The 25,234-nt window shown below is 41.6% G+C and overlaps 1 protein-coding gene across 2 annotated transcripts in view; it reads right to left on the bottom strand.

Moving 5' to 3' along the window:
• CAB39 (calcium binding protein 39) overlaps positions 1-25,234 on the bottom strand; it is a 107,039-nt gene that overhangs the window by 6,478 nt on the left and 75,327 nt on the right. For both annotated transcript variants that reach the window (XM_054477590.1, XM_054477592.1), the window contains exons 3-7: positions 23,570-23,734; positions 21,285-21,403; positions 15,717-15,885; positions 4,266-4,325; positions 499-564 (exon numbers count right to left, since the gene is read on the bottom strand). In XM_054477590.1, the coding sequence (XP_054333565.1) occupies positions 499-564; positions 4,266-4,325; positions 15,717-15,885; positions 21,285-21,403; positions 23,570-23,734 (579 nt within the window). The remainder of the gene's footprint in view (positions 1-498; positions 565-4,265; positions 4,326-15,716; positions 15,886-21,284; positions 21,404-23,569; positions 23,735-25,234) is intronic.

Below are 25,234 nucleotides of genomic sequence, written 5' to 3'. Positions count from 1 at the left end.
GTTGTAGTTTGCCAACCCTTGTTCTACAGTTTAAATCTTAAATTTAACATTCTAAACTTGCAAAGGATATCCTGTTTTGATACAAAGCAGCCAAGCCTGTCTATGGTCCACAGCCTCACACGCACATCGCCTCCCTCCACCCTCACACACCTGCCTGTGCCACCCAGGCCACAGCCCAGGAGCACAGCGCCTGGAGTGCCTTCATCTAGCTGATACGACTACGGCTCAAAATCGCAAAGAATGCACTGCTAGGAGATGAAGTCTTCTTCAAACTCCCGTTCATCCCCTTTCCGTGTCTCCACCTTCCTAGGAGGCAGGAAGGTGCTCCACATGGATCACTGTCCAACTCCATTCCTTTCCGCAAAAATCTTGACCCTCGGCAAAGGTATTTATTTCCCCCAAATGTCTATGACGCATCCTGCACATCTCCCTTTCCCCAAATCCACATTTCAAACACAAGGTGCAGAGAAATAAGCTATACAAAATGGTCTGTCATACCTTCAGTGACTGTCTTTTTGTCACATAATTTTCTGAATGAAGTAACTTCTCATATTCACTGAAAAACTAAAAGATAAGAAAACATAAATCAGGGTTATTGCAAAAAAAAAAAAAAAAAAGACTGGTAGGTAACATTGTAAATTAGCTTAAGGACACGCTTCTCACACCATGAAGGCCAACAGCTGCCCTGGCTCCCCTGCCACTCTCTTTCATGTCTTCCTCTCACATGTTTGCTCTGAGACTCTCAGGTGATCCCCTCAATCCCTTCCATGAAGAGGGCTCCTGGGACTGAGACCCTTCCCAGTTTCAGCCAGGCCCACAGAGAGAGCTTAAATCCAGGCCTCTCTGTCACCCCAAGCTCCCTATGCACAAAACCTAACTCCCTTACCCCTCACGCTTCTGCTTGTTGAGTCTGCTCTCATATCTTGATGCTAGATTGAAAAACTCGTATTTTATATAAACAAGAATTCAATTTGTTCAAAGCACAACCACAAAGAGAAAAGTTATCTGCTCTTTCAGTGTATCAGGCAAAGAGATAAAGTAATTCGGAACAGAAATTAAGAGAGGAGAAATTCAGCATTGTGTTAACAAGGCCGACAACGAAGGTGGGGCTTAGGCTCAGACCTGGCGGATGGGAGGGATTTCACTCAGAAATGGAGGGGAGAAAAGAGAATCTGGGCAGATAAAAAAGGAAGGACATAGTATGAATGAAGCCCCGGGGAGAACAAAATGCCGCAAATTTAAGAACTGACAGGTCCACTAGACCTTCAAAACAGCGGTCACTGACAAGAGTGGCACTGCTGGAATGGTGAAGGCTAGAAGCCCATTAAAGCAGAGAGTTAGAAAACCGAAATGACAGGCACTCGGGGGCCAAGGCTATCCTTCAAAAACCTAGTAGACAAGGCCAGTTAGCCTTAAGATTTTATTTTTTGTCTGTCTGTTTAAACCACAGATAGGCTTAAAACATTGTGAAAGTCTGCAGCACTAGTATGACTGTTGGACCTTGGTGCTTTCCTGAGACTTTCCTTTGGTCATCACGAGTGCCAGGGGATGCCTGCTTTGTCATCTGTCCATGAGAGAACTACTGGTGTCCATGCTTTATGATGGGTCCTCATTAGTCATTCATCTGTGGTCTAGAGCAGGGGATGGCAAACTATGGCCTGCTGCCTGTTTGTGAAAAGTTTTTCTGGAACACATCCATGCTCATTTGTTTACTGAACATGAATTCACTGAAAAGTTTATGTATTATTTACAGCTGCTTTCACAGAACAACAGACAGGAGAGTCAACAGAGACCACATGGCTTACAAAGCCTCAAAAATTTGCTTTCTGGCCTTCTTGGTTTAGAGCTAACACAGAATTATACATTATTTCTTTGCCTGCCTCTTGGCAGAGGTGAGCTGGCCATCTATTTGGTAAGTATTTGAGTTAGATTTCTCTCTTTTCAGAAAAAGCTGTTAAGCCTACCTTCTCAAATTATCATCAAACTGATGATCAAAACAACTGGACCTGCTTTTAATCAGTAACAAAATATATACATCTCAAGTTCTTGATAGAAGATGCAAGTTAAGATTTTCTGCTGCATCTTTGGATAAGCTTGGTTGCAAGAAACTTTTCATGGAGAACTGCCTGAAAAGTACGTATGTGGCCCCTGTTTCCTTCAGATTATGTTAGATTTTTTTTCTCTGAATCAGGACAGACAAAGAGTAAGTAACAAACCTAGACACCTGTCCTCCCACCCACTTCTGGGTTCCTCAAAGACTTGCTTTCAGGGAACTGCATCGGAGTTGAGCATTTTATTTACTGCAATGCCACGGCAATGACTGTCCACTACATGACACTGTAACTTGACTCTCCTTTAAGAATGCCAAGGAGAGAAACCTGTTTCAGGTCCCAGTGCTAGGAAAGGCTACGTTTCTTTTGAGCAGCCAGCATGTATTTTACTTTACAAATACTGTCATCTTTTAATTGCTTTTATTTCTTTCTAGGCTTTGGTTATTAGAAAGCTCAGAGCCAAACTGGGCCGGAATTTAGAGCATGCATTTTGGTGTAATAACCTCACCTGTGGCTTTAAATTACCCACATTCCCCCACTGCTTCTCCCTCTATAAGATCTGACTGCTTTCTATATATTTGTTGCCTCACATACGTTTTTCTAAAATCCTGTTACTGACGTCATCTATTAACAACATGTAGGAAGCTATTTTACTGCAAGATTAAATAGATTTCACTGTAGCAAATGTCTTGGAAATCAGCTAGTCTGTGTCTTTGGTAGGCCTTAAATTACTAGTATGCTGAAAAATCTTTGTGGTGATGATAAATGAACTAACATTTATTAAATGCTTCCTGTGTTCCAGGCACTGTGCCATGCACGTCACATACACGTTCTTATCTAATCCTCATGATGATACCAGTAGACAGGTACTATGAAGAGCCTTCTTCAGGGTGGAAGATCCTGAAGGCACAGAGGGTGCATGAAGGCAGTTGCTGAAGTCTTACCAGCCCATGGTAGGGCTGAGACTTGCAGCCAGAATCCAGGCAGTCCAAGGCTCAAGTCCATGCTTCTATCTACTGTAAAAAGGCCCTGATGATGACAGGGCTGCCATTTTAAAGCAATGAACATACAAGAAACGCACCCATATCCAAATATACATGAGCTGAAATAAAAATAAAGGACCAGCAATTTTTAAGCCATTTATGAGGCTACTTATGAAGGACTTGTGTGCTCAGTGTTGTGTTAAGTTCTTACTGGGAGTGGAGGGCAGGGGGAAAAGACAGGAAAAAAAAACACAAAAGAACAAGAAAGCATAGATTTTTGCCTCTAAGAATCTCATAATGTATTTGAACAGCATAGTGAATAATGAAGTATTAATAATACTTAGGATTTCAAAAATTTAAACAAGTAGTGGAAAAATTAAAATCTAAACCAAATCTTGCAGGATAGACAGGAATTTTAAGTGGACTGTCATTCTTCTAACCTCTTTACGGGTACCTATCAGAATCTTCGACGATGTGTAGTTAAACCAGTACATCACAACAGTGCTTGTGGGTATTGTGGAAGATCCTCCTGAGGCTGGCAGAACTGGCAGTGGTGGAAGAGATCATTTCACATGGCAGCCCTAGAGGCAGCTGTGTGGGTCTAGGGAAATCAAGCTATCAAGCACTCTGGAAATCATTGACAAATCTCTGGGGGACACTATTACCAGGAACATCTGACATTGACTCAGTGCTGGAAGGGACCTTACCGACAAGCTAGTCCAATGTCCTCATTTTACAATAAGGACGGACTTCTAAGTCCCCAAGCGGTTAACTGCCTTGGCCATGGCCACAAAGGAGTGAGCAGTAGAGCAGGAGCAGAGCCGGGCTCCCGTCCCCTCTGGCCAGTGCTGCTCTCATCCTATCAGCTGCTGCCTCCCTTTCTCTCTATTTGTATGCAGCAGAAATGTGGGGCAACTGATGGAAAAGGAAGGAAAAGTTAAAAAGTCAGATAATTTTCCTACTATCTTTACTATCATTTTAGCAGCAAAATGCTCTATTTTCCTCTTTTAAAGCAATAAAAGCTTCAAAGGGCAGTATGTCAATCAAAAAGATCTACTTCTGACCAAGTAATATTCTATAAGTTGTTTAAGTAGAGAAATAACTACAGCACCATTTATAAACATTACATATGCAAAATAAATATTCTAGTACAAAAACCTAATGTAAGTCTTTCATTTCTGGTAACAAAAGTTACAATTTATTATTTAAAAATAGTATTTCATATACTTACTCTATCATAATGCTGTTCCAAAAATTCTGCACTGAGCAATTTATGTCTTGTAAGTAAATCCTACAAAAAGAAAAAAAAAATTTTTTTACAGTTGTTCTCCAAGTTTTCAAAAAAGAGAATCCTAAAACATTCCACACCATTTTACCTAATAAAAACTGTTGTTAAAAATCACCATACTTAACATTTGAGCATGAATTGTATTAAAAACGCTGATTCTATAAGAGCAAAATAAAATCATTAATTATTTGGAACTGCAATTTTAATGATTATGATGAGTCATGGCTACAGCTCTTAGAAAAAATGATAAAGGCAATGGAAATATAAACTAAAGGAAAAGAAGAAGGAATTGTAGTGAAATTAAAGTTAACACTCCCCAAGTGGGCTGGTTATTTAAAAACAAAAACACAAAAAGAAAGCTAACAGTAGTGGTAAACTGTCAAACAATTCCACGCCCACTTAGCACTCCTGGTGGAGAAAGAGGAAATTTCTTTTATTAGAAAAAGGATTAGAGGCTCTATTTTCTTCCTCCTAAGTTCAATCACATTCAGGTTCATAGCTAACGCAAATTTTTTAGAGGTAGAATGTGTTTTAGGTAAGCAGAATGTTGGTACGATAACGTAAAATTAACAATGACTGTGAACCTCCAGTCTGATTTTGTATTACCATGAAACAGAACCCTATGCCTCACCCTATAGCTTTCCCAAGGATCATTCATTCAGAAATATTTACTATGTGCCAGGTAAAATTCTAGGTGCTAGGGCTTCAAAGACAAAAAGATATGATCCCTGCCTTCAAGGACCTAGAAGTTAGCAAAGGACTAGCCTTGGTCTCACTGGGTGGGAAAGAGAATGGGGGAACAAGTGACAGCAGGAAGGCCTGGCCAGTAGCTGGTAAACTAATGGATTGAGGTCCTTCGTACCACTGCTAAAGAAGATAGTGCCAATCATCGCCTTTCTCCCAACCAACTTTCCTAGTTTTCATTCCTGTTTATGTTTGAAGGTTGCCCAGGTTACAAAGAACTAGTGTTTCTTGAAGTATGCTGAAATGAAACACTGGTTCTGAGAAATGCTTTAAGAAATGTCCCATGGTCAAGCAAACGAGGGAAGTGCCACAGCTCACTCCAGATGTCAGGTCCTAGACTGCACAGGGAGCTCTTTTGTCACTTACTTGCTGTGAAAGTCCTTCCCGAAAGGGCCTCTGTATAGGCTTTCCCCACTGCGTGGTTACCTACTGTTCGTCTTTCGGACTTCAACTCCTCCTGATTGGTCACCAGCACAAAAGCACTGGACATAGCTGTAACCTTACACTGGTTTGTGGGATTATTTGATTCAAGTCTCTCTTATGCCACACTGTAAGTTCCATAAATACCAGGATCGTGTCTGTTTTTATTAATCTTTGAATCCCCAGCACCTATGCAGTGCCCAGCGCATAGTAAGCGCTTAATATTTAATAAATCAATGAATGAACCAATAAAATCAGGGAACATGTCTGGAAAAACATCACATTCAGCAATCTTCAAAGTATGCTTTTGAGAAGGTTTCTAACCCCACCCCAAAGATTTACAGTTGTTCAAACTGCTGGATAGGGTATGTGTTATATTTCCTGATTATAACAGGGATGGCCAGGCAGGACCTACCCAATTTTTCCCAAATCCTTGAGGATTCAACAGGCCGTATTAAAAACCTGGAGTTTATTCTGAGTATCCTCAAGAGTTTGGCAAGAAGTGCTACAACGTTTCCCCTCCAGGGGAAGGAGAAGAGAAAAGTGGTAAGAGAATTTCTATTATCTTCCTACTGTGGTCCATGGGGTCAAAGATGCAGAGAGAGGAACATGAACACCTGAAGGGGAATGTATCCAGTACGGACAGCACCATTTAACATGCTATTGTGGTGTGTTTATGGCTGGTGTCCTGCTGTGGAGGTGCCACAGGGCAAAGTTTGTCTGTAGGGTTCACTGCTGAGTCCCCCACACCTAAAGAATAGTGCCTGGCCAAGGTGGGTGGATCACCTGAGGTCAGGAGTTCGAGACCAGTCTAACATGGTGAAACCCTGTCTCTACTAAATACAAAAACCTAGCTGGGTGTGGTGATGCATGCCTGTAATCCCAGCTACTCAGGAGGCTGAGGCAGGAGAATCGCTTGAACCCAGGAGGTGGAAGTTGCAGTGAGCCGAAATCACACCACTGCACTCCAGCCTGGGCAACAAGAGCGAAACTTCATCTCAAAAAAAAAAAAAAGCGAAGAAAAGAAAAGAAAAAAAGTGCCTGGCACAGAGCAGGCACTGACAATCTTGGTGAATAACAAACAAATGTGTTAACTTAGGAATTCACATGTCAGGATCCCTGTCAGACAGTGTTGCTTCTAACTTTTTGCCACTAAATCGTTGTGGAGGCCAGTGTGAGGAAGAGCAGCAGAAGGAACCTGCTGCTCACTGTTCTGTCATAACCTCATGAAGAGAGTGCCAAGCAGGAGGGTCCTGAGAGGCACTGGCTCTCAACTGGGGTTGGATTCTTAGGTACAGGCAGGAAGAAAGTATCTACTCTATAAAGCAAAGGCCCTCTAGATGTTAACATGTTGCACAACAGATTTTTACTGAAGGTTTGAGAGAAGCGAGTATTCACTCTGTAAGGTATCTCAAAAGCAGCCAGAGGCTCACAGATGGGCCACACAAAGGGGGACCTCTAACATCTTCCCATGTAGGGGAGATTCTATGTGTTACCATCTGGAAACTCAGGAAACTGCTGCCAACCAGAAATCAAATCTCAATGGCTTTGGGGTAGGAGAGATTGAAAGAGGCACTCAGAGTCTGCCCAAGGAGCAGCTGGACCCAGTACATTACAGGATGAAAACTCTTTGTTAAAAAGGGTCATTCAAAGGCCTGGGGTGGAGGGTTGGAGGGGGGTAAAACACTAGTAGGAAAAGAGCAACTGTTAAGAGCCAGCTCAGAGAAAAAGGTGAATACTAAGCTGGGACAAGGAGGAGATGAGGACAATCAGCAGTGCATCTACTGAGAGATGAGAAGGAACCTTAGCCTAGTGACTGCAGCCAAAAACTTCAGACAGCTCAAACTGGGGTGAGTGTGGGTGGGAGGGGGTGTGTGTAGACCAACAGAATAGAACATAATGGGCAAAGGGCATGCAGACCTGCAAAGTTTAGGGTGCATGTGACCCCAGACCAGCAGAGTTGCTAGGTCAGTCAGCAGAGGGGAGAATAAAAGGATTCCTGATCTTCTATCTTTCTGAATCCCAGTCCATGCCAGGCCCTCATATAATGGAAGAAAGACTAGGGATCATTTCCCAAGTCCAGCAGACTAAGCAGCCAATTTTTAGGGTGGGCTGAATTTAAAAGCTTCCTAAAAGCTTGAGTTTGGGCTGAAACATCATGTGACTAAGACAGCCCTGGGATCCCTGAAGAAATCCTGCTAACCCAGGGGGCTTATTTTCACATTCATCTTGGCAAACCATATGGCCCCATTTCCTACTTGATGTTTGATTATGTCTAAGGACAAGAAACTCAATTTTTCCAGTTGTGTGGTTCACTGCTGGAGTTCTTACAGTGTGAAAGTTCTCCCTGTGCTAGGGTCAGACCTATCCCCAAGTACTACCCCACGAACCATCAGAGCCGACAGATGCATGTTTTGTCCATTTTCTATGGGACCCCACTTCAAATACAAGTAGTGCTCTCATGGCAGGTCCCTACCGAGTCTTCTCTTCTCCAGGCTAAATACGTCCAGTTCCTTTAACCACTGCTTGAATGACAGGGTTCTGAGTCCCCCTCACCATCTACTGTCTTCTGAAAGTCATCTATTTGTCTATGTGCCTCTTAAAGTGTAGCGCCTGGAATGGAACACATTTATGTGTTGTTACCTGATAAGCTCATAATGGAGTGAGACTATGAGTTAGCTCCTTAAGTTACATACTACGTGGTCACATGGAGCTCTGGGGGACACATTATCATACTGCTTAATTGTATTGGGGGTATTCAAAATTGTTTACTCAAAGTGGGCTCTGGTAGCCTGCCTGCCTGGGTCCACAGTCTGACTTCCCCATTTATTGTCTGATTTCAATCAAAATCTCTAGATTTCACTTTCCTCATCTGCACAGTCAGTAATAACAACACTTCCTTCCTAGCGTTGAGTATGGTAGGAAATTATCTACATTCTAGTAATTATTATACTTAGTATCTCATTTTATATTTATTATTATTGTGTTATTCCTCCATCCCATATTTTATACAGTTGGGTCCTCAAGTGGAAGACCTCAGTTATCTGTATTTAACTTCATCCTGCTATATTCTGGTCTCTCTGACCTTTCTAAGTTTTAGGATCCTGTTATCTGCTGTCCTTTCCTTCATGGCTAACATCTACACATTTGAGAAGTATGCCTTGTCACCTTTTATTTCAGTCACTAATAAAAACGTTCAGCTGGGTGGGGAAAGCCCCGAGGAAATTCACTAGTTTCTCTGCAGGGTGACGGCAATTTACATGCCAATAGCATATGCATATAACATACAACTGGTTGTGAATTACTATACGAAAACTCCATCTAGCTCAGTTTTACTGTTTCCATGAAAACAGATTTGTAGAATTATACAACATCTAGCATATCCTTGTTGTGATGGAGTAATTCTAACAGCTAATGTTTACTGCATAGACACTGTGTGAAGGCATAACTGATATGGTCATGTTATTACCTGAATCTGAACAGATGAAGAGATTGGAGGTTAAATCAGCAGCAGAGCTGGTGTGAACCCAGGCAGCCATGCCCTTTTACTCCCCCAATCCACCAGTACCTATGAGATCAATATGACTGAACTTCCTCTTAGTGAATCCATGATGGCTGTGGGTACAGTTTCCAAACTGCTCAGAAGCCATCTTTTTTTTTTTTGTATATATTTTTTTAAATTATACTTTAAGTTCTAGGGTACATGTACACAACCTGCAAGTTTGTTACATATGTATACATGTGCCATGTTGGTTTGCTGCACCCATTAACTCATCATTTACATTAGGTATTTCTCCTAATACTATTCCTCCCCCACCCCGCCACCCCATGACAGGCCCCGGTGTTTGATGTTCCCCGCCCTGTGTCCAAGGGTTCTCGTTGTTCAATTCCCACCTATGAGTGAGAACATGCGGTGTTTGGTTTTCTGTCCTTGTAACAGCTTGCTCAGAATGATGGTTTCAAGCTTCATCCATGTCGCTACAAAGGACACGAATGCATCCTTTTTTAAGGCTGCATTGTATTCCATGGTGTATATGTGCCACATTTTCTCAATCCAGTCTGTCATTGATGGACATTTGGGTTGGTTCCAAGTCTTTGCTATTGTGAATAGTGCAACAATAAATATACGTGTGCATGTGTCTTCATAGTAGCATGATTTATAATCCTTTGGGGATATACCCAGTAATGGGATCACTGGGTCAAATGGTATTTCTATTTCTAGAGCCTTGAGGAATCGCCACACTGTCTTCCACAATGGTTGAACTAGTTTACACGCCCACCAACAGTGTAAAAGTGTTCCTATTTCTCCATATCCTCTCCAGCACCTGTTGTTTCCTGACTTTTTAATGATTGCCATTCTAACTGGTGTGAGATGGTATCTCATTGTGGTTTTGATTTGCATTTCTCTGATGACCAGAGATGATGAGCATTTTTTCATGTGTCTGTTGGCTGCATAAATGTCTTCTTCTGAAAAGTGTCTGTTCATATCATTTGCCCATTTTTTGATGGGGTTGTTTGATTTTTTTCTTGTAAATTTGTTTAAGTTCTTTGTAGATTCTGGATATTAGCCCTTTGTCATATGGGTAGATTGCAAACATTTTCTCCCATTCTGTAGGTTGCCTTTTCACTTTGATGGTAGTTTCTTTTCCTGTGCAGAAGCTCTTTAGTTTAATTAGATCCCATTTATCTATTTTGGCTTTTGTTGCCATTGCTTTTGGTTTTTAGTCATGAAGTCCTTGCCCATGCCTATGTCCTGAATGGTATTGCCTAGGTTGTCTTCTAGGGTGTTTATGGTTTTAGGTCTAACATTTAAGTCTTTAATCCATCTTGAATTAGTTTTTGTGTAAGGTGTAAGGAAGGGATCCAGTTTCAGCTTTCTACATATGGCTAGCCAGTTTTCCCAGCACGATTTATTAAATAGGGAATCCTTTCCCCCATTTCTTGTTTTTGTCAGGTTTGTCAAAGATCAGATGGTTGTAGGTGTGCGGTGTTATTTCTGAGGCCTCTGTTCTGATCCATTGGTCTACATCTCTGTTTTGGTACGAGTGCCATGCTGTTTTGGTTACTGTAGCCTTGTAGTAGAGTCTGAAGTCAGGTAGTGTGATGCCTCCAGCTTTGTTCTTTGTGCTTAGGATTGTCTTGGCAATGCGGGCTCTTTTTTGGTTCCATATGAACTTTAAAGTAGATTTTTCCAATTCTGTGAAGAAAGTCAGTGGTAGCTTGATGGGAATGGCATTGAATCTATAAATTACCTTGGGCAGTATGGCCATTTTCATATTGATTCTTCCTATCCATGAGCATGGAATGTTCTTCCATTTGTGTCCTCTTTTATTTTGTTGAGCAGTGGTTTGTAGTTCTCCTTGAAGAGGTCCTTCACATCCCTTGTAAGTTGGATTCCTAGGTATTTTATTCTCTTTGTAGCAATTGTGAATGGGAATTCACTCATGATTTGGCTCTGTTTGTCTGTTATTGGTGTATAGGAATGCTTGTGATTTTTGCACATTGATTTTGTATCCTGAGACTTTGCTGAAGTTGCTTATCAGCTTAAGGAGATTTTGGGCTGAGATGATGGGGTTTTCTAAATATATAATCATGTCATCTGCAAACAGGGACAATTTGACTTCCTCTTTTCCTAATTGAATACCCTTTATTTCTTTCTCTTGCCTGACTGCCCTGGCCAGAACTTCCAACACTATGTTGAACAGGAGTGCTGAGAGAGGACATCCCTGTCTTGTGCAACTTTTCAAAGGGAATGCTTTGGTTTTTGCCCATTCAGTATGATATTGGCTGTGGGTTTGTCATAAACAGCTCTTATTATTTTGAGATACGTTCCATCAATCCCTAGTTTATTGGGAGTTTTTAGCATGAAAGGCTGTTGAATTTTCTCAAAGGCATTTTCTGCATCTATTCAGATAATCACATGGTTTTTGTCTTTGGTTCTGTTTATGTGATGGATTACGTTTACTGATTTTCGTATGTTGAACCAGCCCTGTATCCCAGGGATGAAGCCCACTTGATCGTGGTGGATACGCTTTTTGACGTGCTGCTGGATTCAGTTTGCCAGTATTTCACTGAGGATTTTCGCATCGATGTTCATCAGGGATATTGGTCTAAAATTTTTTTTTGTTGTGTCTCTACCGGGCTTTGGTATCAGGATGCTGCTGGCCTCATAAAATGAGTTAGGGAAGATTCCCTCTTTTTCTGTTGATTGGAATAGTTTCAGAAGGAATGGTACCAGCTCCTCCTTGTACCTCTGGTAGAATTTGGCTGTGAATCCATCTGGTCCTGGAGTTTTTTTGGTTGACAGTCTATTAATGATTGCCTCAATTTCAGAGCCTGTTATTGGTCTATTCAGCGATTCAACTTCTTCCTGGTTTAGTCTTGGGAGAGTGTATGTGTCCAGGAATTTATCCATTTCTTCTAGATTTTCTAGTTTATTTGCATAGAGGTATTTATAGTATTCTCCGATGGTAGTTTGTATTTCTGTGGGATCAGTGGTGATCTCCCCTTTATCATTTTTTATTGCGTCTATCTGATTCTTCTCTCTTGTCTTTTTTATTAGTCTTGCTAGCGATCTATCAATTTTGTTGATCTTTTCAAAAAACCAGCTCCTGGATTCACTGATTTTTTGAAAAGTTTTCTGTGTCTCTATCTCCTTCAGTTCTGCTCTGATCTTAGTTATTTCTTGCCTTCTGCTAGCTTTTGGATGTGTTTGCTCTTGCTTCTCTAGTTCTTTTGTGATGTTAGGGTGTCAATTTTAGATATTTCCTGCTTTCTCTTGTGGGCATTTAGTGCTATAAATTTCCCTCTACACACTGCTTTAAATGTGTTCCAGAGATTCCAGTAGGTTGTGTCTTTGTTCTCATTGGTTTCAAAGAACATATTTATTTCTGCCTTCATTTCGTTATTTACCCAGTAGTCATTCAGGAGCAGGTTGTTCAGTTTCCATGTAGTTGTGTGGTTTTGAGTGGCAGAAACCATCTCTTTAGAAATACTTTCTAGAACCTTACACAGGCACAGTCTGGGGAAGCTACCTTCTTTTATTCTAGAACATTGGAAACATATTTTTGGCTTTCTAAAGCCCCTCCCCATCTCCTTAATTCCTCAAAAAAGAAAAAAAAATTAACAAATATTTGGCCATCTGGTTTACTGAGTATCCATTTATTCAAGCTATGAATTTTGGACATATTTAGAGCATTTTTTTTTTTTAAAACGGAGTCTCACTCCGTCGCCCAGGCTGGAGTGCAGTGGCGTGATCTCGGCTGGCTCACTGCAACCTCTGCCTCCCACGTTCAAGGGATTCTTATGCCTCAGCCTCCTGAGTAGCTGAGACTATAGGCACACGTCACCACAACTGACTAATTTTTTGTATTTTCAGTAGAGACGGGGTTTCAACATGTTGGCCAGGCTGGTCTCAAACTCCTGACCTCAGGTGATCCACCCACCTCAGCCTCCCAAAATGCTGGGATTACAGGCGTGAGACACCGCACCTGGCCTAGAGCAATTCTAATTTCCTTTAAAGACTCAGCACCTGTTCCAGGGCTATGGATGAGCCACATGTTTGGAAATTTGTGTGTGTAGAGCACGTTTTCTGGGAGGGCGCTCTTGCCACATTCTCAAAGGAAAGCATGAACCATAGATCTATTCTCCTTTTCCATTATAAGAATATGCTCTGCAAACAGGAGACTAGCAGCAAGACAGGAGAGGAGCAGCAAGGTGTCCCTCCTTGTCAGCGCCTCTGGTGTGCAGCTGTAAGGCTGTTCCTGCTGGTCTTCCTTTCTTCCCTGGCTGGAGTTTCTTTCAGGGAGGAGTAGGAAGGTGACTTCCACCTGTCTGCTAGTTTAGCCACCCTGAGATTATGATGGGAGGTCTGTCCTCTCTTTCACGTGTTGTCTTGGCTGTAGACTCCGCTTAATTTTGTTTCTTGGAGAACCCTCTTTTGGTGGGCCTCTCCTCTCAGCTCCTTCCTTTCCATGCAATCAGGAGCACCTGAGATGCAGAGTCCAGGCCAGCTCCCCAGTGCTCTCTCTTCCAGAGCTCATTCTTAGGACACTATCTTGTTTTATGAAGCTTCCTCTTTATCAAGTAGAGGTGACCTGCCTGGCTGCCCAGTCTCTCTCTCTGGCCACCATGACCTGAGAAGGCCGCTTTACCCATAGCGATCCATCACTGCCATTTTCTCCTTGGTGAGAATTATCAAAAGAAGTAACCCTAACTGAAATGAAATTATCAGCCAGGCCAGATGAGACTCACTGCAAATCCCATTTCCAGCACGTAGTCAGTACATCTCTCTCACCTCTGAGCCATCTTTGCCATCTATGCCAGAAGCATGTCAACCACATCCTGACGGGGTCAGGGGTCTTGCTGCATTCTCTCACACCACTGCTGCTCAATCCTCTTCCCTCACCCTCATGTGGCCAGAGTACTGCCACCCTCAGGCTCCTGGCTGTCCTTCCACACAGGGGAATCTCTCCTTGACACATGGTGCTGCTACACCGCTCTTCATGGCAGGTCTGCTACTTCTGAATGGGGCACACCCTTCCACCGATGCATTATAAGCATGAGTCCTAGCCCACCAACTGTGGTGACACCACTCTATGCTATAATCTCAAATTCATTTTGTTTTGCTTTGTACACCTACATACAAATATCTGGGGCCTCACCTGAGGCTTTCGACTCCCTCTTTAAGAGTTTTGGGAAATAAATTCCTGGGGAGCTCTCACACTATGACCTGATTCTCATTCAATAAATCCCTGGGGGCCTTATGACCTGATTCTCATTCAAGGTAAAACCCTAATTATCAGGTCCCCAGGTTTCATCCTATCTTTAGGGCATTCATTCACTCTGAGGTGGAACATATTTCACCCAGAGACCAAAGTGTGTGCTCATTATTTCAGGGGCTTTTCATAATCATGAAAATGAACCCTCACAAGAAAGTGTTCTCACTGTGATAGTGTTCTCACTGTGATAGTGTTCATGGTTTCTGAGCATGGTTGTCTGCATATCAGTATGCTAAATACTGGTGTGTATATATATATATATATTCTTTGGTGTATGTATGCGTGTGTGTGTGTGTGTGTGTGTGTGTGTGTGTGTGTATATATATATATATATACACACATATATATATATTTTTTGAGATGGAGTTTTGCTTTTGTTGCCCAGGCTGGAGTGCAATGGTGTGATTCTCAGGTCACCACAACCTCCGACTCCCGGGTTCAAGCGATTCTCCTGCCTCAGCCTCCCGAGTAGCTGCGATTACAGGCATGTGCCACTACGCCTGGCTAATTTTATATTTTTAGTTGAGACGGGGTTTCTCCATGGGTTGGTCAGGCTGGTCTCGAACTCCCAACCTCAGGTGATCCACCCACCTCAGCCTCCTAAAGTGCTGGGATTACAGGCACGAGCCACTGCGCCTGGCAAGTATTGGCTTATATTAAAACAGCTCTAAATATTTACTCATAAGGTTAGGCAATTTATATAAGGGAATGTAACCTACAAAGGCTTGCTCTCATAGTAAAAGACTCCTGCTTTATCCATAGATTGTAAACAGCACAGAACCTTGTAACTCAAAACAAGAATCTGCACATTGTACAGTGCTGTCACATCATGTATGTATTTAATTTATACAAATATACACCAAGGGAGGAAAGGTAGATGGGGGAGCGGGGAAGATACATTATGATTTGAATAATGTAGGTGATTCTGTCCACGCTCTACATTTAACAGACATGATCCAGTGTGAGCAGAGATGGGAGAGGTGAATCCACTGTTTCCTTGGGCCTGTCCACAATGTGAGTATCTCTGTCCTGAATGTGGTCCTAATATTTCATGAAGTGTATATTCCAAATTAACAGAAACCTGAACAGAAGCCAACTACTTCATCTGGTGCTTAACCAAAAAAACTGCTACACAATGTTTCAACACAGGAGAAAACCCGGTTGTTACATATGCTGTACAGTGTAACATACTTAATTATAATTTAACAGCAAAGTAGAATTTTGACCACACAGGACTTTTGCCTTTTAGACAGACTTTAGAATCTAACTTTTCCACCCTTTTAAAGCTGTGACTTTACTGCATATACCTCTATCACACAAACACATATAAAATGTATCTTTCTCTTCCCACTAGAGGGCAGCCACATGTAGATTTAGGAGGGCAATGAAGGTTTAGAAAAACAGCACACCTCTGACTTTCAAGCATATTTAGAATTCTAGTTTTTGTTACCTTGAATGTGGCGAATGCATCTGAAGCTATGTCAAATGTTGACATTTCGACATATCTGAAGAAATCATAAAACTGTTCCGACCACAAAATGATTTTTGCAAGTGGTTCATGTCTGATGCATTCTCTTAACATTATTCCACAATTTAGAGCTATTTCTGGAGATTCATACCTGCAAAAACAAAAAACCAAACAAAAAAACCAAACATGATCGCTCTTTCAAAACTCCAACACTGAACAGCTCAAACTCTCAGGGCAAAGAAAGTTTTCAGACATGTATCCTAACTAAATGACCATCGCAGATTACAGAAGGTATTTCTGTCGGAGCAGAGCATGAGCTCAGGTAAACTGACTCCAGAGTGCAAACACACACTAGTTGGTGATGACTGCCTTAAACCAAAGAAAAATAGCCACACGAGTGACTGTGTGACTAAAGGTTCATTATTTAAGTTGAAAGATTTCAAGAGAAGTATTTTGGGTCATACCACTCCATACAGGGGTTAGCTTTTACAGATGGCGCTGTTGACACTCAGAAAAACCAAAAGCTAAATCAAAAAACAGAAAACAAAGTATTTCCCCAAATTCAGAATATCTAAATAGGTCTATAAATATATAGAATTTGTACCTTGTTGTTTCAATTCAATACTCAAGATAGTACTTGGAGACCCTCAGCCACATGTAAACACTACCAAGCTGATAAGCTTCCTCCTGAGGACTTCACAAAGTGTCCCCATCAGAGAGACCAGGGGTCACGGAGCAGGCAGACCCCCCTCATCAGCTCTCCGCACACAGCCTTCCCTATGCTCATCTCCATGTCTCTGGCTTCTTCCTTCCCCGCCATTAGAGAGACAACTCTCAGCCAAGCAAGTGGCATTTCCCCTTCAGATGTGCACAAGCCCTCTGACTGGACTCTTCCGCCCCCTCAAACACATTGCTCTCTTCTACTTCCTCTCAAGCTGCATGCACTGGCTTTCTTTCCACCTCACATTCTCCTCTAGTCATATTCCATTTCCCAACACACTAGTGAAATAACGGGCCAGCAAAGATTCTCTCTTGGCTAAAAAGAGTCTTCTACTCAAGTGTCCTGACAGTGCTGTAAAAAACCAAACCAAAATAAAACTTTTCACGTTCTCCTTTCTATCTCTCTGACTGTTTCCATTTCTTGCCTGGCTGAGGTCTTCACCTGTTGCCTACAACCTGCTAGTGAAAGCCCATACAATCTCATGGCTCCCACCATGACTACTAACCCCACCTCCACGTCTGCTCCTGAATTAGGCATTTTCTGTTGCCTCTGGACAACTTCCGTTAAAGGGCTACCATAAACTCAACGTGTCTCAAATCAAATCTCATCCCCCTCCATAAAATCACCCCCACCCCCTGCTTCCTCATTTCTATAATTTGGCATCATTATTTTGTTTCAGTTACCCAGTTCTAAACCAGGTCTAACAGAAATTTCCATGTTTTGTTATCTGTGCTGTTCATTATGGTGCGACTGGCCACATACAGCTACTGAGCAAGTGAAATTTGTCTAGTGTGACTGTGGGGTTGAATCGTCAACATTATTTAATTTCAATTAATTACATGTGGTTAGTAGCTACTATACTGGACAGCCCAGTTCTAAACCTTTCCTTCTTTACTCCAAATCTTCCCAACTTCAATGTCAGGCTTTAAAAGCCTTCAAAGGCTTTTAAAAATATTTTTCTGATTATCTTAGTTTCATTTCCTTTTATCCATTCCCACTGCTACATTAATTCATACCTGGACAATTGGAAATGATTCCTAGTCAGCACCTTTGTTCAAGCTCTGTCATAATAAATCTACCCAACACACAAGTGTATCAACAGCATTTCCAGCTTGGGAGCTTAAAATGATTTCTTCTAGCTAATCAAATAAAGACAAACTCCTGGACTTAACTGTCCAGTCTTCCTCTCATTAGATCTCCTGTTCTAGCACAGTGTCACCTCCCACCCTGCCATACAACTTTCAAATTCTCTCCTTATTGCTGCCAATCATGTTATGTTCATTCCTGCCCCTGTACCTTTGTTCCCAGTCATATGCCATTAGGATGCCTTCTCTCTCTTTTCTGTCTATGTAAATTCTAAACTACCAGGAACTCCCATCTTAAGTCCTATTCCTTTTATCAACCCTTGCCTTATTAACCCAAACCACATTTTATCCTCTGAAATCCCGTAGCACTCATTTGTTATCTAGTAGTGGTGTCCTCTTACACATCATAGATCCTCAACAAAATAAAACCACACTCCTTGGCATCAGTGGAGGCATGCAGCTAGAATGCTGACCGGCTCTTACTTGATGGAAATACCTGCTCACAAAATGGCTGATCATACAATTCATCTTTGCTGAGCTTTAGTAGGCAGGAAAGACAAGGTTAAGACAGTTTGGTACAAGTTGAACAGGTTTTGATGGAGGCTTGTCAAGCTTGTCTAAATGATTAAACCATAAACCAGTAAATAAAAGGCAAACAGTTATGCTGTATAACCTGTGAGCACTAGAGTGAACAGCATATTAACATGTAAATTGCCAGTAAAAAAAATCGTCTCCAAATGTAGTCTAACGCTAGCAATACGACTTCAAATGCATGTTAATATTAGCAGCATGGCCCCCCAAATAAATATCTAACATAGAAGTACTTACAGCCTAAGAAGATAATCACACTGTATGGAAGCAGTCTAAATTAATTAACAAAAGTACAAAAATCTTAAAATGCAGTTCACAGCGCTCCTTGAAGAAACGGCTGTTTCCAGGTCTGGCAGGACTCGTACAAAATGAGCAAGACGGTCATCCTACGCCAGAAGGCAAGGAAGCAATCACAGACTGATGGGGTCTTGCCAAAAGAACACAGAAGGCAACTTGAAGGAGCTCCCAAGGGCCAAAGATGGGGCAATTTGGACACAAGAAAGTAATGACTGGAATGGATCGAGACATATCAAATATAATTTTAAAAAAGACAAAAATGTGAGTTTATAATGATCCTTAAAACAACTCAATACTTATCTAAGGAAGTGGCCAGGTCACCAACTGATTATACTAAAAAATAATACCTGATTATACTAAAAAATGACACTATTTTGGGGTAACTAAGTCATCAAGGAAGAAGGGTTCCTCTTTATAGAAACAATTTAATTATATGAAGAAGAAATAACAGAATCAGGAAACTGCCATTCTGAATCTAGGCAATGATTCTCAAAGGAAACTAAAACCAGGAGGTGAAAGGTCAATGAGAATTTTGTAATGGACAGATTACAGACTGAGAACACCTGCATCCACCAGTCAATCTGAACATCACCAGAAATGGGATAACCAGTGCCACCCAATACGAAGCACACAGCACCATCCATGAACTTTTGCCCCCCTCAAAGTGAATCTGAATCTAATAAAAATAGCCAGATCTAACTATCCACCACTTAAATCACTAGCGGATAGTGGAACATGTTACAGAAGCAACAGGAATGCCAAGTCTAAAATATATGATTTTTCTACAAAACAAACAATCCAGGCTTCAGCAAAGAGATGGCATAATATTAATTATTATAGATTAAAAGAGAGCTCAGACTTATATTAACCAAATTCAGTTTGTGGGCCTTGTTTGGAACTTTTTTTTTTTTGGAGACCAAGTCTTGCTCCGTCACCCAGGCTAAAGGGCAGTGGCACAATCTCGGCTAACTGCAACCTCCATCTCCTGGGTTCAAGATATTCTTGTGCCTCAGCCTCCCGAACAGCTGGGATTACAGGTGTGTGCCACCACACCCGGCTAATTTTTGTATTTTTAGTAGAGGCGGGGTTTCACCATGTTGCCCAGGCTGGTCTCAAACTCCTGGACTCAAGTGACCCACCTGCCTTGGCCTCCCCAACACTGGTATTACAGGCGTGAGCCACCATGTCCGACCTGGAAGTAATATTAAATAAACTAACTGTAAAATGCCATTTTTGTGAAAATTGAGGAAATCTGCAAATTGGGCATTGGACATTAGGTTTGCAAGTGGTATCGTAACTGTGTTATACTGTGTTTTGTACTGTGTACTAGGGATGCATACTGAGGTGATGTCATGTGTCAGAGGAAAAAGGGAGCAAGGACTAGAGGAACAAGAACGACAGAACATTCGTAACTGTTGAAGCTGGGTTTAGGGTTGGAACCGGTATGTTACATATTCCCTCTAGTTGTACGTACATTTTTCACAACAAAGGAGGTAGGCGGGGCTTCTGGTGGGTCCACCAGTTGCATTCTCCATGCTACTTCCTGGCTGGAAGTGTCTGCTCTGGCCAGCACAGGTGAGAGCTCTAAACTGTAAATTGTATCTCAAAAGTCTTTCTTTACATGCCATTTAACAATATTCCATATCATGCCTCTGATTACTCTGAAGTGAAAAATGTCAGCAGAGTTAACTAATGTATTGATTTTAATAATCCTTGGTTTCTATGGAAAAGGAAATATGGGCTTTAAAAACACACAAAGGCACCTGAAAGCTGCTCTAAGATCACCACAATTTCACACTACTCACTACATGTTTTTACATACAACTCTGAATTGATACAACAAAAAATCAGATGCCAAAAGTTCTGTATCCCAAAATCTGAAGAAGTAACACAGATGGTTAGAAATAGAAAGAGGGAAACAGAACGCTGGCATGCAACACAGGCACTGACTCACACTTTGTCTAAACAAGTTTGAACTTGGGGGAAGTGTTAAACCGCAGAGACGTGAATCAGACTGAGGCAAGCTATAAAGCCAGGAGGAGTAGAGCAAGCTGATTCACACCAACAGTCATGCCAGGAACATGCCTGCCCACCAACTTAATAGAACAGACCACCATCAATGCTGGGACACAGATGCACACCATACCCGGGGCTGGCACACAACTCTGGTGTGAAACAGCAGGAGGTTACCTTGCCAGTCAATGAGGCTCAGGGATGAGGGAGAAGGGCATTTGGTTCTATGGTTCGGTTTTCAGGCTTTTTTAAACTGACAAGACTACTCAAACATTAATTCCTGCTTAGACCAGTAGTAATTTCAGGAAGATGCACTGTGAATTACCAAATTATATGGATTAGTAAGTGGACACAGAGAGGTAAAAATCAAAGGACACTACTTCATAAACATGTACTTTGCTGACTCAACAAAGTAAAGCTGTAGAGAATCCATGCTCCATTTAAGACGCAGCTTTTACTGCCTTACAGCGTGTGTATTATGTCCAAAGGAGATGTCTTTCAATATATAACTTAACTGATACTTCAATGAAATTCAACTTTTTTAAATCCTAGAGAACAGAAATAAGACCACAGAGAATTATTATTTTTTCCTTCAGTCATGCTGGATTTATGAATTTAAAAGCTCAGAATTCACCTAATTTTAAATTCCCACCTGTAGGGCATTTTCAAATTCAATTTAGCTCACAGGTTGAATTTCAAGGAGGGAAATGTGTTCAAAATCTATGGAAAAACTATCTAACTACAGAGAAAATGCTTCCCACATTCAGCATCCTGTTTTTTTTCCCAAGGCAACCTTTCCTTTATGTTCAACTGAGAATACAAATTTTATTACATTGTACATACCCTTTCAATAACATGAACAAAATATTCTGTTGGGTGCAGATGTATTCAACAGTAGGAGTTCTCGTACCAATTTGTCTTCTGAGAATATTGTTGAAAATTTGAGCCACGTCTTTTTTGCCCTATTAGGAATACAATCATTAACATATTTTCCTGACTAAACATCAAAATGCCCATTCACCCTCCCAAATGAACTCGAATAAGGCCATTGTACTTATTGTTATGACTGAAATCTGACTTTAACACATTCGTAGACATTAAATTATCTCATTTGTAATTCCAAATTGTAAGTTTACTAGTGTACTATTTTTAACATGAACAATGTGTTGACAAAAACAACAATGGGTTGACTATATTCCACATATAATTTCCACCATTTCTAAGTCTCAGGATCACGCTGACTCTGGTATGAGAAACAAAACCCTGCAATATGTTAACAATCTAAGGGATCTGAATTCCACCCAAATGGAACAAGCAGCTTCAAATAAGATGCTTACATTGGGAACACTATATGTGCTTTCCTTTCATAGTGATGGAAGGAGAGGAAAATATACTCTGCTGCTATACTAAAAATGGAATAATTCTGTATGAAGCTGGGCTTTAATGGAAAGTAGACCTATCTTCCAATTAAACTAGGCCTGTTTAGGGAAGACTTTATATAGATTAATAATGAAGGTACTGAGTATCACATGATACAGTAGTTCAGAGATCAGAACTTCATTACACTACTGTACAAAACAGACGGATCTTTCCAGTGAATCTTACAATCAGAAAGCTGCACAAGAAATCAACAAATGGAGAACTGGACTCCAAGTGGCATTTCTGAACAGCCACTTGCTACAAGGCTAACAAGCCCATAGGAGAGTGAGTGAAATGCTAGCTTTCCAGGGTATACCTAAACCACAGACAAAGAGATCATCCTGGGCCCCACACTAGCTCAGGAGCAGTAATGGCAATCTCTAAGAACCAGCCTTTAGGGCACACTTTTAAGGTGATGTCTTTAAAGTTCCACATAGATATTAAATTCAGTGTCCAGGTCGGGTGGAGGCAGACAAAGGAGAAGGAACCTAGATGTTCCACTACATCCCCAACTTTGCAGAGGAAATAAAAATTGTTGCTGTTGGAATTTGATACATTATTAAAAATACATGAAATCAGCTATAAAATGGAAACATTGCAGTTCTATCTGCTCTACAGTAGGACAGAAATAAAATTTTCTTTATTTTATTGTCAGTATTATACTCAACTTATGAACCATACCCTCTCATCCTTTTCCAAAATTTAATCTGGCTATACGTCTGTCATTTTCTCCTCTGGAACATGTACCTGTCTTTCAAGCACCTGTACAGACATCCACTCACTCAGGCTGACAAACACTGGGGCTTAAAACAAAGCACACTGATGACAAAGAGTTAAAGAGGCATGGCCATGCCACAGTGCTTCATTAGCTTCATTACCATATATGCATCGCAAATATTCAGATGGTATCCAGGATCATTATTCTCACTGTTAAATCCACTAAATATTTAACATAGCATGATCCAACTGTATTAACTTGGGCAACAATGTCAAATGTCTACCAGGGCTGGGCAGGAGATGCAAATGGGCCCTGAGACAGGAGGAGTAAGCTGTGCCATCTACAGCAAACCCAGGTGTAGACACCCTGTGATGCTACTCTGCTCTAGCTGAAGGGACAAGTAGGACTATATACCCAATATTGCTAGAATCAAGTTTTTCAAGAGAAGCCAGAAATTCAGATCGTGTATCAATGTCCTGTCACTCAAATGTTATACTAATTTAAAATTTAAAAGCAGTGCTAAGCAAACAAAACACATATGGTCTCTGGTTGTAATGAATTAACAGGTAATGAAGGCATAACTGGATGTTCTCTTAAGATTGTATCTTCCTCTGAAATTCTAACATTGTATAGCCGTCTTTAGATTGTTTATTCCTTGAAAGTCAAGGGTCAGTGAATTATTAGAGCACTAGAGTGCTCTAATGAGCAGTTGTTTTTTAAAACAACCTAAATGAAAGGGCATAATGAATATCTAAGAAACTCCATGTCCAATGTGATGAAACAGGGAAGAACCCTGTCCCAAGCCTGAAACACCCCTGGGTTCCTGCCTTTGCTCTGCTAATCAGGCAGGCAGCCCAGACATGCTGACAGAGGTCAGTAACCCTGAGCCAAGAACCCAATAGGAATCTTACGATGTTCCAAAAGAGAGAACATATGGAAAAGAATTATGCACAGGGTACTGTTTTTTAAAAATAAGAAACTGATTTCTTACCTCAAAGTCAATGAGCTGTAAATCAGCTACCAGGGTGCTAAGGAGCCCACTATTATAGAGTTCTTGAGCAAGCTGAGCTACTGCTTCTGTCTGAGGCTCTTTTTCATTTGTGCCATACAGAATTTCTTTCATGGCAACCAGATTTTTGGAAACTTCTTCTGTAGCCTAATTTTAGAGAGAGGAGTTGGGAAGAGGAGAAAAAACAATTCATTTGAACAAACATGTAACACGTCAAAATTTGTCAAATCACCTCTCTATATTACAGACCCATGGACCTATGAACAAGAAGCAAAGTGGGCAAGCTCCATCCTTGCCCTCAGGAGCTGGGCGCTATGTATGCGTGCGCATGGGGACCAACATGCATACACCACAGGAAGGCCAGCATATGCACAACACAGACACCCAAACACTGAAAACCATGTTTATGTATGGCAGAAACAAAACAGGGAGAAAGGTTCACTTCCTCAAGTGGGAGGGAAACATCACCAAAGAGGCAACTGGGCTGATCCCCAAGAATGAAGAGATTCTGACAAGCAAGTATGGAGGATAAGGAATGGCATGAGCTAGGGATGAGGGAGAAGGGAAAGCACAAGTCCTGTCACAGAAAAGGTGTGGAGGAAATAAGGGAGAGAGCAGAAAATGGGTGAGTGCAAAGCTAAGGTGTTAGTGATAGATATAAAGTCACTAAAGAGCTTCTACTTCTGCTCAAGACAGAGAAGGGCCAGATTTACCTTTCCCCATGAAAAAGACTAATGAGTAGGATAAGATACATAAAACGACTTTTTGTTTTGAGACGGGGTCTCGTGCTGTCGCCCAGGCCTAGAGTGCAGTGGTGGGATCACAGCTCACTGCAGACTCAACTTCCTGGATTTAAGAGATCCTCTTGCCTTAGCCTCCTGGGTAGCTGGGTTTCCCACAGGTGTGTGCCACCATGCCAGGCCGATTTTTGTATTTTTAGTAGAGATGGGGTTTTGCCATCTTGCTCAGGCTGGTCTCAAACTCCTGGGCTCAAGCGATCTGCCCAACTTGTGCTGGGATTACAGATGCGAGCCACCGTGCCTGGCCAAAACAATGACTTTTAAAAAGTGGACTTCAGGCAGTACAGCACAGTGATCCCTGAGAGAAGGAAACAAATGAGGGAAACTTCATAATTACCCTATCTTCTTGCTAGGCCACAGCACAAGGAGGGGGGAGCCAGCCAGAAGAGGTGTTCTCCATTAGTTGAAGAGGCAGACCTAGTAACCCAGGGAGGCCAAGAAGACTAGAGTTTACAACAGCGCAGAGTGGCAGAGAGGAAAGAGCTGCCCAGAAAGAGCATGGCAGAGACCTGCAGAGCCCACTCACGTCTTCAACTGAGTACTGATAACCACACGTGGGTAAGGAAAGTAGTCAAGGCTAGGAACCAGAACCTTGGAGCTCACATGGGGCTGGAAATAGCTCCTGTTTCCTACCAGTCTAATGGAAAACCTCATATTCACTAGTCATCAAGCAAAGTACTCAGGGGGTTTTGCCTCAGCAGGCATACAAAATTAATCCTAGGCCAAAGTCTGATCTGGTCCTGCCCAACAAAGCTTAACAGCAATCCTGGAAAGGACCAAAACCGGAAAACACGACTAATAATAATAAGAACTAATCAACAGAAACAGCTGTGGAAATGGCATAGAT

This window comes from Pongo pygmaeus, chromosome 11 (assembly GCF_028885625.2).
Source record: "Pongo pygmaeus isolate AG05252 chromosome 11, NHGRI_mPonPyg2-v2.0_pri, whole genome shotgun sequence".
Taxonomy (NCBI): domain Eukaryota; kingdom Metazoa; phylum Chordata; class Mammalia; order Primates; family Hominidae; genus Pongo; species Pongo pygmaeus.
This window is presented reverse-complemented; position numbering and strand designations above follow the sequence as displayed.